This window comes from Cucurbita moschata, unplaced genomic scaffold (assembly GCF_002738365.1).
Source record: "Cucurbita moschata cultivar Rifu unplaced genomic scaffold, Cmos_1.0 Cmo_Scf00025, whole genome shotgun sequence".
NCBI lineage: Eukaryota > Viridiplantae > Streptophyta > Magnoliopsida > Cucurbitales > Cucurbitaceae > Cucurbita > Cucurbita moschata.
Genome location: NW_019268541.1, coordinates 928526 through 940260, shown reverse-complemented (window position 1 = coordinate 940260; position 11735 = coordinate 928526). Strand labels below are relative to the sequence as shown.

At 40.2% G+C, this 11735-nt stretch overlaps 3 protein-coding genes across 9 annotated transcripts in view; 1 reads left to right on the top strand and 2 right to left on the bottom strand.

The window, feature by feature from the left end:
- Window positions 1-1020: 1020 nt before the first annotated feature.
- LOC111461525 (inactive protein kinase SELMODRAFT_444075-like) lies at window positions 1021-5892 on the bottom strand. 6 transcript variants are annotated; one of them, XM_023105068.1, is made up of 9 exons: window positions 5494-5892; window positions 4432-4586; window positions 4269-4363; window positions 3206-4131; window positions 2862-3022; window positions 2307-2383; window positions 2082-2229; window positions 1591-1740; window positions 1021-1426 (listed from the first exon to the last, which is right to left on the bottom strand). In XM_023105068.1, exons 1-9 carry the CDS (start codon window positions 5654-5656, stop codon window positions 1391-1393), a joined length of 1911 nt encoding a protein of 636 aa, XP_022960836.1. In that variant the 5' UTR covers window positions 5657-5892; the 3' UTR covers window positions 1021-1390. The 6 variants fall into 6 exon arrangements, 4 of the variants coding, with proteins under 4 accessions (XP_022960836.1, XP_022960839.1, XP_022960837.1 ...); XM_023105071.1 differs by having other exon boundaries at window positions 4432-4591; window positions 5494-5559; XR_002713590.1 differs by lacking the exon at window positions 2082-2229.
- Window positions 5893-6188: 296 nt separating this feature from the next.
- On the top strand, window positions 6189-9539 carry LOC111461527 (protein EFFECTOR OF TRANSCRIPTION 2-like). 2 transcript variants are annotated; one of them, XM_023105075.1, is made up of 4 exons: window positions 6189-6502; window positions 6833-7195; window positions 8073-9022; window positions 9130-9539. In XM_023105075.1, exons 1-4 carry the CDS (start codon window positions 6419-6421, stop codon window positions 9137-9139), a joined length of 1407 nt encoding a protein of 468 aa, XP_022960843.1. In that variant the 5' UTR covers window positions 6189-6418; the 3' UTR covers window positions 9140-9539. The 2 variants fall into 2 exon arrangements, with proteins under 2 accessions (XP_022960843.1, XP_022960842.1); XM_023105074.1 differs by having other exon boundaries at window positions 8073-9055.
- Window positions 9540-10061: 522 nt separating this feature from the next.
- The window catches only part of LOC111461531 (mitochondrial carrier protein CoAc2), a 3750-nt gene continuing 2076 nt past the window's right edge, over window positions 10062-11735 (bottom strand). The window contains exons 3-7 of the mRNA XM_023105080.1: window positions 11473-11680; window positions 11082-11208; window positions 10795-10979; window positions 10584-10706; window positions 10062-10498 (exon numbers count right to left, since the gene is read on the bottom strand). Of these exons, the coding sequence (XP_022960848.1) occupies window positions 10361-10498; window positions 10584-10706; window positions 10795-10979; window positions 11082-11208; window positions 11473-11680 (781 nt within the window). The 3' untranslated portion in view covers window positions 10062-10360. The remainder of the gene's footprint in view (window positions 10499-10583; window positions 10707-10794; window positions 10980-11081; window positions 11209-11472; window positions 11681-11735) is intronic.

Sequence of the window (11735 nt, the reverse complement as noted above, 5' to 3'; positions counted from 1 at the left end):
GAATTATTTATAATATAAAGTGAAAAATGTGGAGTTATTACACGTGGAAAAAGGTGGGAAAGAACGGACATTGTTTGAGCACAGGTCGCATTCACAAACATAGGAACCTTTCCCTTTTTTTTGTTACCTCATTTTTTATTCTCTTATGGTTTTTTTAATTTAATGAAATAATTTCTTTTTGAAAATAATATTTTTTTAGGTCGTTAAATTATTTTTCAATTACGACGATACCTTAAAACTGCCCAAATAAGTGAGCCTTTCATGTCGATAAAATAAAGCGTCTACGAATAATTTGTCACTTTATTTAATAGCATAAAGTTTAATCATTTTATTTTTAAAAAGAAAAAGAAAATAACATGATTATGATCCCATTATGAGTATAAATTTATTTATTTATTTATTTATTTATTTTGGGAGAAATAATAATTGAGAAAGTGGGAGTAGCATTATTAGTTGTTTATATATAAATATCATGGGATATATTATAATTATTTTAATAATTTATCTTTTCTCTTTGTTCAAAGGAAACAAGTCCCTTTCTTTTTTTTTTTTTTCTTTTTTTTTGAAGTAATATAAAAAATAATACATCGGAGTCCGCTGGTTTGAAATGATTTTTTAAGTACTTAAAAAGAGAAAATCACTCTAAAGAAACTTTAACGATCGTACAAATGCTATTAGACTCAAGATTACTTCTTTGTCGTAGTTTCTAACCGTTTACAGCCCATTTGTTAGCATTAGTATGCTATTGTCCACTTTGAACATAAGCTCTCACAATATTGCTTTTGGTTTCCCAAAAAAGCTTTATCGCAGTGGAGATGTATTCCTTATTTATAAATTCATGATCAACCTGTTAACTAGTCGACGAAGGGGTTGATCATGTGTAATAACCTAAGCTCACGACTAGTAGATATTGTACTCTTTCGACTTTCCCTTCTGGGCTTCCCTTCAAGGTTTTGTTCCTCTCTCCAACCGACGTGGGATCTCACAATTCACTCTTTTCAGGGCTCAATGTCTTCGTTAGTACTCGTTCCTCTTTCCAATCGATGTGGGATCTCACATTATGGGTTTATAGTAACGATACACCTTCACTGGAACGAGGTCTTGTGGAGAAACTAAAAGAAAAGCCATGAGAGCTTATACTCAAAGTATGGAGAGTCGTGGTTTCTAACAACGACCATTTCCCAACTTTGCAACGGCTCTAAACGGGTTATTTCAAAACAAGTAGCAAGAACGAAAACCCGCCATCAAATTCACTACTCGACTACAAAGTTCTGATAACCCCGTTGAGTTCTAAGTTCTAATAAGGCCATCCATTTATATTATATCAGCCTAATTAACCTATGATACAAGACTACAAAGTGCTTCCTCCTGGTATGGCTTGGCTGCTGGTTTACAAAACGACGTCGCCCTCCAAAACCCGAAGCACCTACAACAAGTGTAACGCGGTCGTGACGACATTAAAGGGTAGTAAAAACACTTTGACAATGCATTGCAACTCAAGTTGGATGAATGGGAGTTTAGCTTGAGATTGTGCTAAGTATATCATATAGTTGGAAACATCAGTGATTGCCTGAATGAGCCGAATCGTACCTGAGACATACGCGGTCTTACGTACAGATCGTGCTTGAGGCACAAGGAAGCACATTGCAGCATGCGGTGAACTTCCTCGTCCGAATAACAGTTCCTCAAGCATGGATCTACCAGTTCGGAGATTGCATCTTTACGCAACAGGTTTCGTGCCTGATCCCGACATGAAATGTAAGGAAAACGGATCAGAAAACATGAATTTGAATCAGAAAAGGAAAGGAACTTGAATAATGTGACATGAAGGTAAGGCAAATTGTGTTGTCTTTTAGGAATGGTTTCACTAAATTTGTGTCACAACCCAATATTTTACTAAGCCGTGACTCAAAACGTGTAATGGCCCAGACCCACCGCTAGCAGATATTGTCCTCTTTGGGCTTTCCTTTTCGGGCTTCCCCTCAAGGCTTTAAAACGCGTCTACTAGGGAAAGGTTTCCAAACACCTCCTCCCCAACCAATGTTAGATATCACAATTTGCCACTTGTGAGACTGACTTACCCATCCAGTGAGGCACTGCTGGCCCTTGGGACGGTTTAAATCGATCGCTTTGCGCCCCGTCACGAGTCCCAGCAAGACTACGCCAAATGAGTATGTATCAGCTTTCTCTGTGATTTGGCCACTCTGTGCATACTCTGGAGCCAGATAGCTAAGCAGGCAATGTATTTGCATTTAAATGTTTTGGATTGCTAGTTTGTATAATGAAAGAGGAAGAAAAATGGTTACCCAAATCTACCAATGATTCTGGTTTCTACTGCTAGGTCGCCATCCGGCTGCCACCTTGCCAGCCCAAAATCTCCTACCTACGACTCGAAAACAAAGTTGTGCATTGTAAGATTCCATATTGGTTGGAGAAGAGAACGAAATATTTCTTATAAAGGTATGGAAACCTCTCCTTAGCATACGCGTTTTAAAACCGTGAGACTGACGGCGATACGTAATGGGCCAAAGCGAACAATATCTACTAGCCGTGGACTGGGGCTGTTACACGCATCTTTTACCCAAAAAAAGATGCACACTTCCATAATGTTCTTATTTGACAGATAGACAATGCAAATACACAAATGTAAACCATGTTAAGTAAACGGGAGTGTAACAGCCTAAACCCACCGCTAGCAGATATTGTCCTCTTTGGGTTTTCTCTTCTGGGTTTCCCCTCGAGATTTTAAAACGCGTCTACTAGGGAGAGGTTTCCACACCCGTATAAGGAATGCTTTGTTCCCCTCTCCAATTAGTGAGGAGTAAGAATTTCATGAGAGCATAGAGAGAGCGTTGACTCACTAGTGGCTCGAAATCATGAGTAAGGAGAATATTGTTTGGTCGAATATCACGGTGTACAATACAGCCAACTCTACATTCTTCATGAAGGTATCTCAAACCTCGAGCAGCTCCAACTGCAATCTTTTGTCGTGCAGACCATTTCAGCGGGTTGCGATTTCTTCCTGCAAAGATTGAACATAGCGGTCGATATGACCGAGCACAGGTCATCAAACCGAAGATGAGCTACACGATTAACTACGACAGGAAAAATCCATGAACTTCAAAAAGAGGACACATTATTTGAGTTGCTTGTGTACTATTGCAATGCCAACAAGACAAGAACATGTTTTGAGATAAGACATTACCATAAAGATGGGAATCAAGAGATCCATTGCAAATATATTCATAAACAAGCAACCTTCTTCCACCCTCCATACAAAATCCAATGAGCATCACGACGTTTCGATGTTGCGCACAACTTAAGATCTCGACTTCCGAACAAAATTCTTGATCTCCCTGAGTACTAGCCAGTTTATATTGCTTGACAGCAACGACTTGCCCGTCGGGTAAGATGCCTCGGTGCACGGATCCAAATCCACCCTCAGCCAAAAAATTTGTTTGTGCAAACTCACTTGTAGCAACTTCAAGTTCTGCATAAGTGAACCATCTTGGAGGATTCCCAAATGCAGGGGCCTTGTGTTGACACATAGAACAGAGTGGAGGAGGGCCAAGAGGCGATTTTTGGGATATCGAAACCGTGTTCCTTATGTTTCTGCTCGAGCTAATATTGCTATTTCGATTCACCACATCAGTGCTAGGCTCTAGAGAACGAGTAGACGTTTTCTTGACCAGATCTTGGCGTGTCGAAACCGGAGGTCTATGATGAACATTTTGTGATTCTGAGGGAGTTTGCTTTTCACTCTCAGAATCACATTCTGATCCAGACAAATTTCTCAAGCTACCACAAATCCCAGAGAACAAATATGAACTGCCCACATCCAAGCTCGATATCGATGATGTTCCAAAATCCGTTACTGTAAGGGGAGACACTACATCAGGAGTACCGTCGGGAGTCGAGTCACGAGCGCTAAACTTGGTTGATTCATCAAAACAGCTTTTAAGACACTTCTGAGATATATCTAATTCATGTGATGATATCAAAGGTTCTCTAGTGTTCCTTTTAGGGGATTCCATCAAATTCAAACGAAGAACCTTAGGCTGAGAGTTCTTCATGAGAACAACATTGCATTGCAGCTCTTTCAAACAGTTTTTCCTTTCATCTTTCAAATGTCTGCCCAAAGTACAAAATGAAGATTCCAAATTCATGAACAACAACGTGATATGTCATTGCATATGATGCCTAAAATGCACGCACTTCATATGAATGTATGCATATAATAGAGACAAGTTTTACATGATATCTATTACTTATCCAATATCAACCAGTTTGATTGAGCTTTCTTAGCTTCGGTAGCCACCGTACCCCGAGCTAAACCAGAAAGAGCTTTGATCCTGACTCTTATCTGCAAAAAAAGTTCCAATACTTGATAAGGATTTGTAGGCAACAAGGAACATAAGTTATTGAACATACCTTCAGTGGATCATATGCACCATGAAGCTGCTGTACCATTTGAGAACATGAATGCACAATGTCATCCTTCCGATCTGAAGAAGTTCTCGATGGGGTTCTTAGATGACCGATCGCACAGTTGCTGGTAAGTCGAGAAAATCCTTGCAGCCATTTATCTAAACTTTCCGGATTTTATTAAGAGTCTTAAGGATGAAATTTCAAGATCAAGAAAAATGATGGTGAGATCCCACATCGGTTGGAGAGGGGAACGAAACATTTCTTATGGAAACCTCTCCCTAATGGACACGTTTTAAAATCTTGAGGAGAAGCCCTACAGAGGACAATATCTACTGCCGGTGAGCTTGGGTTGGTACAAATAGTATTGGAGCCAGATACCGGGCGGTGTGCGAGCAAGGATGCTGGGTCCTTAAGGAGGTGGATTGTGAGATCTCATATCAGTTGGAGAGGGAAACAAAACATTTCTTATAAGGGTGTGGAAACCTCTCCCTCGTGGAAGCATTTTAAAATCTTGAGAGGAAGCCCCAAAGAGAACAATATTTGTTAGTGGTGATCTGGGCTGTTACAAATGGTATCATAGCCAGATACCGGGCGGCGTGCCAATGAGGACACTTGGTCCCTAAGGAGTAGATTGTGAAATCTCACGTCGGTTGGAGAGAGGAACGAAACATTTCTTATAAGGGTGTAGAAACTTCTCCCCACGCATTTTAAAATCTTGAGGAGAAGCGCCAAAGAAAACAATATTGGCTAGCAGTGGGCTTGGACTTGGGGTTGGTGTTGGTCTGTTACGAATAAATTGGTCAACCAAATGGACAATTGACATTATCACCCGTGGGGTAGTCGTTCCACTGGACAATCCTCTAGAACAGTGCCAATTGGCATCCCATTTTAACCAAGATCCTCAAGCTTTAGTTATAATCTTTTCTTGAACATTTGATTATGAGGAATTCAAAGAATTATCGAGCTACCCATCGTTCATCTTGGGCCAAGAACATACATAAGAACACTAAGAATTTTGATGCACAATGATATTAAGCAGTCATAGAAAAAGCAAAGGAATCTTACTTGAGTGATGAGAAGGGATAATAACAAGGAGCTTAACATGATCTCCAGGCAGAACAAGATGAGTGAGAGCCCAAAGGAGAGCAGTCTTCGAAACATCCTTTGAGGTGGCTTTAATGGCGACGACCACCACTTTCCCAGCCACATCCCGATGACCCTCCTCCATATCCACAAACCCAAACCCAGTTCAGTTCCCAACCTCGAGGATCAAATTTGAAATCAAGTGGAATCAGCGATGGAAATGGTGGAGAAAAGGAGGGTTAAAGAAGAAAGAAGAGTGAATTGAGGCAACATTTGGGCAATTGTTTTGGTTGTTGAAGCCACGCAACACAAACACAATGCCATATTCGCACTACAGAGTTCAGACACAATTACAGAACAAAACTGCCAAATCTTGGGATTGGGAACTGACCAGGGTTGAGGAGGATAATTGTGGGGTGAGTTCGATTATCGGTTTATAAGCGAGGAATACTGTCTCCATTCCTATGAAAGTGGACAATATCATACCATTGTGGATATTCGATCATGTCAATAGAATCTTCGAATATCAAATTAATTATCTCATCTTATATCTATTAAAATTCGACCAACATTGCTTGATTTTTTAGTTCAGTCTTAAGTATTAAGTGGAGTAATTTCACCCAAAAATAAAAATAATAGGTTATATTGAGTTATTTTGATCCGACAAATTTAAGGCTTGAATTGAATTAAAAAATTACGAATTAGCCCTAACCAATCCCATTCATGATTGCACTGCCTTTTTCCGATCTCCGACGAACGGCAGAGGAGGGGCGATTATCAATAAATTGCAACGGATCTTTCCAATTTCAAATAGTTTCCATATTTGTCGAAGTCTTTCACCATGTACAGCAGATCGAGGCTTCGCTTCAAACCGACGTAATTATCTCTTTCCTAACCGCCGGGCGCGATGGTGGCTGAGTTTTCTTCGACGAGGCTGAAGAGGGAAGACTGTAAAAGAACCAAACACGATTCCAATTTCTCCAAATGGGAGGTTCGATCTCTCTCTCTCTCTCTCTCTCTCTTCCAAACTTGGTGAGTTCCTTCCTGTTTATAGAAATGAGCTTGAAATCGAAGCTATAGCATTCTTTTAGGATAGTTATGAAGCAGCATGAATCGGTTTTCCTCTGTATTTGGTCCAGGCGGAGATGTTCATAGTTTTCTTTTTCAAATCTTGATTAGAATCCAAGACTCTTGCCTTCACTTCACTGTTTTCGCGACTGATTTGCTTGTTATTAGTAGTAACCAAAGCAGTGCCTCTTGTAAGCATCGCAATCAAACTTATATACATTTCCTCATTGTATTGCTTGTTGTGGTGACTTAGATTCTTGTTGCGCCTTCTGATTGGGAAGACTATTCGTCGGGGAAGGAAGGTGCAGAGAGGTACAGAATTCACAATCTTCCTAAAGTTTCAGGTCCTGGACTGTATGAGCTTGGGATAGCTGTATCTAGCTCTGGTTTGGGCCGTGAGATAGCTAAACTAGATGCAGACTGGATAGTTGTCGTCTACCTCGGCGAAGCCGATAATGTGAGAACTCGACTACAGCACTATGGTCGCTCAGGTTCTCATTTGGGCAATGGCTATTTGTGTTTCGTGGGCTGTAAAGTTGTTCCCCTCGAAAAGGGACCTGGTTTGTTTCAGGAGATGTTCACCAGAGGATACTCCATTGTATATAGATGGGCTCCGGTAAGTAAGTTTGTTGTGTTTCTATATATACCTGAATCAAATGGTTTCATCTGGTTCTTGTAATGCCTTGGGGAAATGGCTATCAACTGCATTAGCATGTATGTGATAGCAATTCTTTTATTGGCATCTGAATGTTGGTCGTTCGCAGTGTCTTTTGAGTGCTCTAGAAGAACACAGTTCCCCACTGAATCTGCATCAATGAGCAGTCAAACTGGGGTTAGAGCATTTAGTCACAGTAGGTGGCTGTTTGAAAATAGGGAAAGCTTGGATTAATTATCGTGAACTGGAAAGAGTGTTGTGAGATGTGATTCTGAATGCTAATTTTTTTGTACTGCTAGCATACACCTTAGTCTTGCTCTTGCTCTGAGATCCCACATTAGTTAGGGTAGAGAACGAAACATTTTTTATAAAGGTGTGGAAACCTCCTTCTAATAGACGTGTTTTAAAAACCTTGAGAGAAAGCCTGAAAGGGAAATCCCAAAGATGACAATATATGCTAGCGGTGGGCTTGGGCTGTTACAGTTGGTATCAAAGTCAGACACCGAGAGATGCGATAGCAAAGAGACTGAGCCTCGAAGGGGGGTAGACACAAGGTGGTGTGCTAGCAAGGGCGTTGGGCCCCGAAGGGAGGTGGATTGTGAGATTCCACATCAGTTGGGGAGGAGAACGAAACATTCCTTATAAGGGTGTGGAAACTCAAAAGAGAAAACTCAAAGAGGACAATATCTGCTAGTGGTAGGCTTGGGCTGGTACACTTGCGGGCCTGATCGAGGATTGGAGAGATCTACATATACCAATGTGTTTGAGTATAAAAGGAAGTCTACATTTTGTGGTTTTTTCCATTCCATGTTCCTAATTTCTTTTGTTGCTTTGACAGATGAAAAACAAGAGGGATGCTCAGATGACAGAAGCTCAACTGCTTAAAACATTCGACTATGCATGGAATACATCTGGTAATGGTGCACGACGACATAATGATGTACTAAAAAAACTCGAGGATATCGCTTCACAAACTAAGAAATTTACCATCATTGCCAGGAAGCTTCTGCCATTTAGACAGAAGCAGTTGGGCATCAAAATTAAAACAAGCAAGCGAATTCCAACAGAAAACAAACCAGGTGAATATGGTGAGGAGAGTAGCAGTTTCTTCTCTCGCATTCTCCACTTCAGCAGATCTCGGCCTAGACTAGTTGTGAACACTGATGATGTTAGTGGGGCTGATAGCAGTAGTTGCGGAGTGGTCATAGGGTATGGCGTAGTTTGTAGGAAGCCCCCAGTTGAAGGAAGGAAGAGGTGTGCTGAACATAAAGGGATGAAAGTTAATGGGTTACTGAAGAACTCATCTACCATATATGGTGACACAGACTTCTCTGGTAGCAATGCTGAGACTTCCTATAACACAGAAGAGCTATCAGTTCAAGATTCCTTTCCTAATAAGGGAAATTTTCTTCCAATTTGTGGAGTTGTTCTATACGATGGCTCTCCATGTAGAAGAACCCCAGTTCAAGGAAGGAAACGGTGTGAAGAACACAAAGGGCAAAGAATTCGAAGACCAACTCTTATATCATCTCAAGAAGCCAAACCAAAAGTTGATTTGCCAAGCCAGGATAATCTTGCTTCTTTAAAGTACAAGCAGCAAACTTCGCCCACATCAACACAGGAATCCATTCTGATAGCACAAGACAATTCTCCAGACCTCAACTCAAGCCTTGAAAGAAAGTGTGGTGTTGATTTAGGCGATGGGCTCTACTGCACCAGGCAGCCAGTGAAGGGACGAGTTAGGTGTGGGGAACATAAAGGAATGAGAATTAAAGGGTTGATTTCAAGGTTAGCCACAGTGTCTGATGCTATTTCTGTCAGGTAGGTTTGCATCCAATGAGAATTGTGCACTAATATCTGTAAGCCAACTTCATCTATAAGGGCTCTCTTTGCAGAAAACATTAAGGGGAAGCAAGCAAAAGGTTACAAGGCTAAAAAGGCTGGTAATGCTCCTTCCTTTTTCTGTGAGAAAACCTTTACGGTGCCATATCTCAGAAATGGAACCATCAGGACTCTGGCTACATAATGATAAACTTCAGCAAACAGTTCAAACTAGTGTATCATAGGGGACTAGATTCTGTTGTATTGACTTCACACTTTTTCTAATTTATCATTGTAGCATGAACTTATAGTTTGCCTTCTGCCTTGTTCAACACAGAAGAGGTAGAAGGGGCCTTCTTATTCAGAAATAAGAAAGGCCATCTATAAGATTTCTGAGTCTACTTTATTATGAACAACAGGAACTTGTATCTGTAGACCATTAGTATTTTTCAAAGTTGAAATTACTGTGTTACATCCCTACTCATTTTAGTGTTTGTTTGCTTGCATAATTTGAATTAGACTTCACAATTAGAATATAAAGAAAAATAGATTCAAATGACATTGATTTCGTTCCAATTTCGATTGCTGGCGCTGTTGACCTGTGAAACTAACTACGAGTTCAAAGAAACTTAGTCCAATCTATTTCACAAAGTGCAATCCTAACTCCCTGTTCCGAGGTTAGGCTAAATAATAAAAATTACCCTTGAACTTTACCATCTATTTCTAAATTACTCTTATTAGAAATCTTTTTAGAATTTAGGATAGAAATCGGTACCTAGAATAGTGTAGTAGCGATAAAGAGTAGTATGATGATCCAAATTTTTATTCTAGATCACTGTCACACTATTCAAAGTCTCAATTTACGTCCAAGTTTTGAAACGTTTATGGAATATCAAGGGTAACTAGTAGTAGAAAGTAGAGAAATAAGTGATTCTTATCTAAACTCCCACGACCCTGTGAAGGGAGGGCTTGGTGCGAGGCAACCATTTCCGAACAATATAAAATATATGAAGAATCAACGTATATACTAGAAGTTACCTTCAATCAAAACCATAAATCTTTACACAAGACATCCAGCTATATGTACACCTTGTGCTAATTCTACATTTATGACAGTTACTACTTTTTGGAGACATCTAAATAACAAATGTTTCGGCCTTAACGGTATTCCTTCATAGATTCTTGTAACTAGCATGTGCTCTAAACAGACTGAAAGAATGCATATACAAATAATCTCAAGGCTAACGTGATGGATTCTAATACTAGAATATGCCATGGTTTTGAATGGGAAAGAAAGAATACTTGTTATGTATTAAGAGAGGATGATTGGATGTTTCTTTTATTTGTTACCACTTCTACCACAGCTTCGTCTCGGGATGGAACTCTTAGGTATGTTTTCATTACATCATAAACCGTAAACCCAATTGCTACTGATGGCACAACCTGAAAAGTACACAACTTAGCTTAGACACTACACTGTTATGGAATGATGTGGAAGGAGACTAGGTAAAGGAATTGATATTCTCACCTTCAAGTAGTTGATGCTTAAGCCTGAAAACAACTGTTTAATACCTTGCTTTCTAGCTATCAAAGCAAGGGTTTCAAATGTTCCCATCATCTCTGCGTTGGTGGACGCTAGTACGCGTTGGACCTGTTCGAGCAAATTTTCACAAAGGTCTCATATGGTTCAGAATTTAAACATTTTAAGTAATTCCATGAATGTTGGTGCAACTTATTACCTGCATTTGCCTCCTAACCACATCAAGAGGGTATGTAAAGGTCTGACCTAACAAGCCTGCAACCGACCCGCATACCAGCTTGACCATAATATTTTTCTTGTGTTCCTCTGGTACATGTCGCTTCATTTCTTCATAGAAGTAGAACTTCAAACCAGCATATGGAAAAATCCCGTAAAGTGATGGGGCTGGCAGTGACACTCGGTATTAATTGGAAAACTAGCTAAGTGAAAACTAAGCCCCAGACAAGTAGATGCTAGTACTTATATGAGAAGATTAAAAATGCATACCAACACCACGATAGAGACCTCTAAGTCCAGCTTCTTTAAATGTTTTTGAGAAACAGTCAGAAATTCCTTTGTATACATGCTCAGGGCTTACTAGTCCATGAATACTCGACTTTGACGGACCGACAACCTGCAATATCAGATTTAACTAGGTTAGAATGTTTCCACAGGAAGGTAGTGCAGGGAAATTCATCTCTTTACTCGCAGCAAAGTTCAATGATACTACTCTTTTTATATTATATTATTGGGGGAAGAGAGTAAGGCTATGGCACTAAAAGATAGTTTTCATGAATCTAGTTAAACTGAAACAGTCGTCTCCATTGACCTCTCGACTGACTGATGAGGCCGAAGGAAGTCTACAATTTTATATATACTTTGTATTCAGGCAGTTCACCTGGAAAGCTAACTTAGTCCGAACCAAGTCCAGAGGATAAGTAAAAATCACTGCAGTTCCTCCAGCAAATGATCCTGCCAAAAGATCAAGTACGGGGCCTCTATCAAAATTTGGAAAAGAAAGGATAATCCATCTTCGATATTGTTCATAAGCCATGTAATGCAGCGCTGCATAAGGAACAATCCGAGCGACACTAGCACCATTGCCTCTGTGATAAAATCCACCAATATGTCATTTGCGGGGGGGGGGGGGGGGGGGGGGGG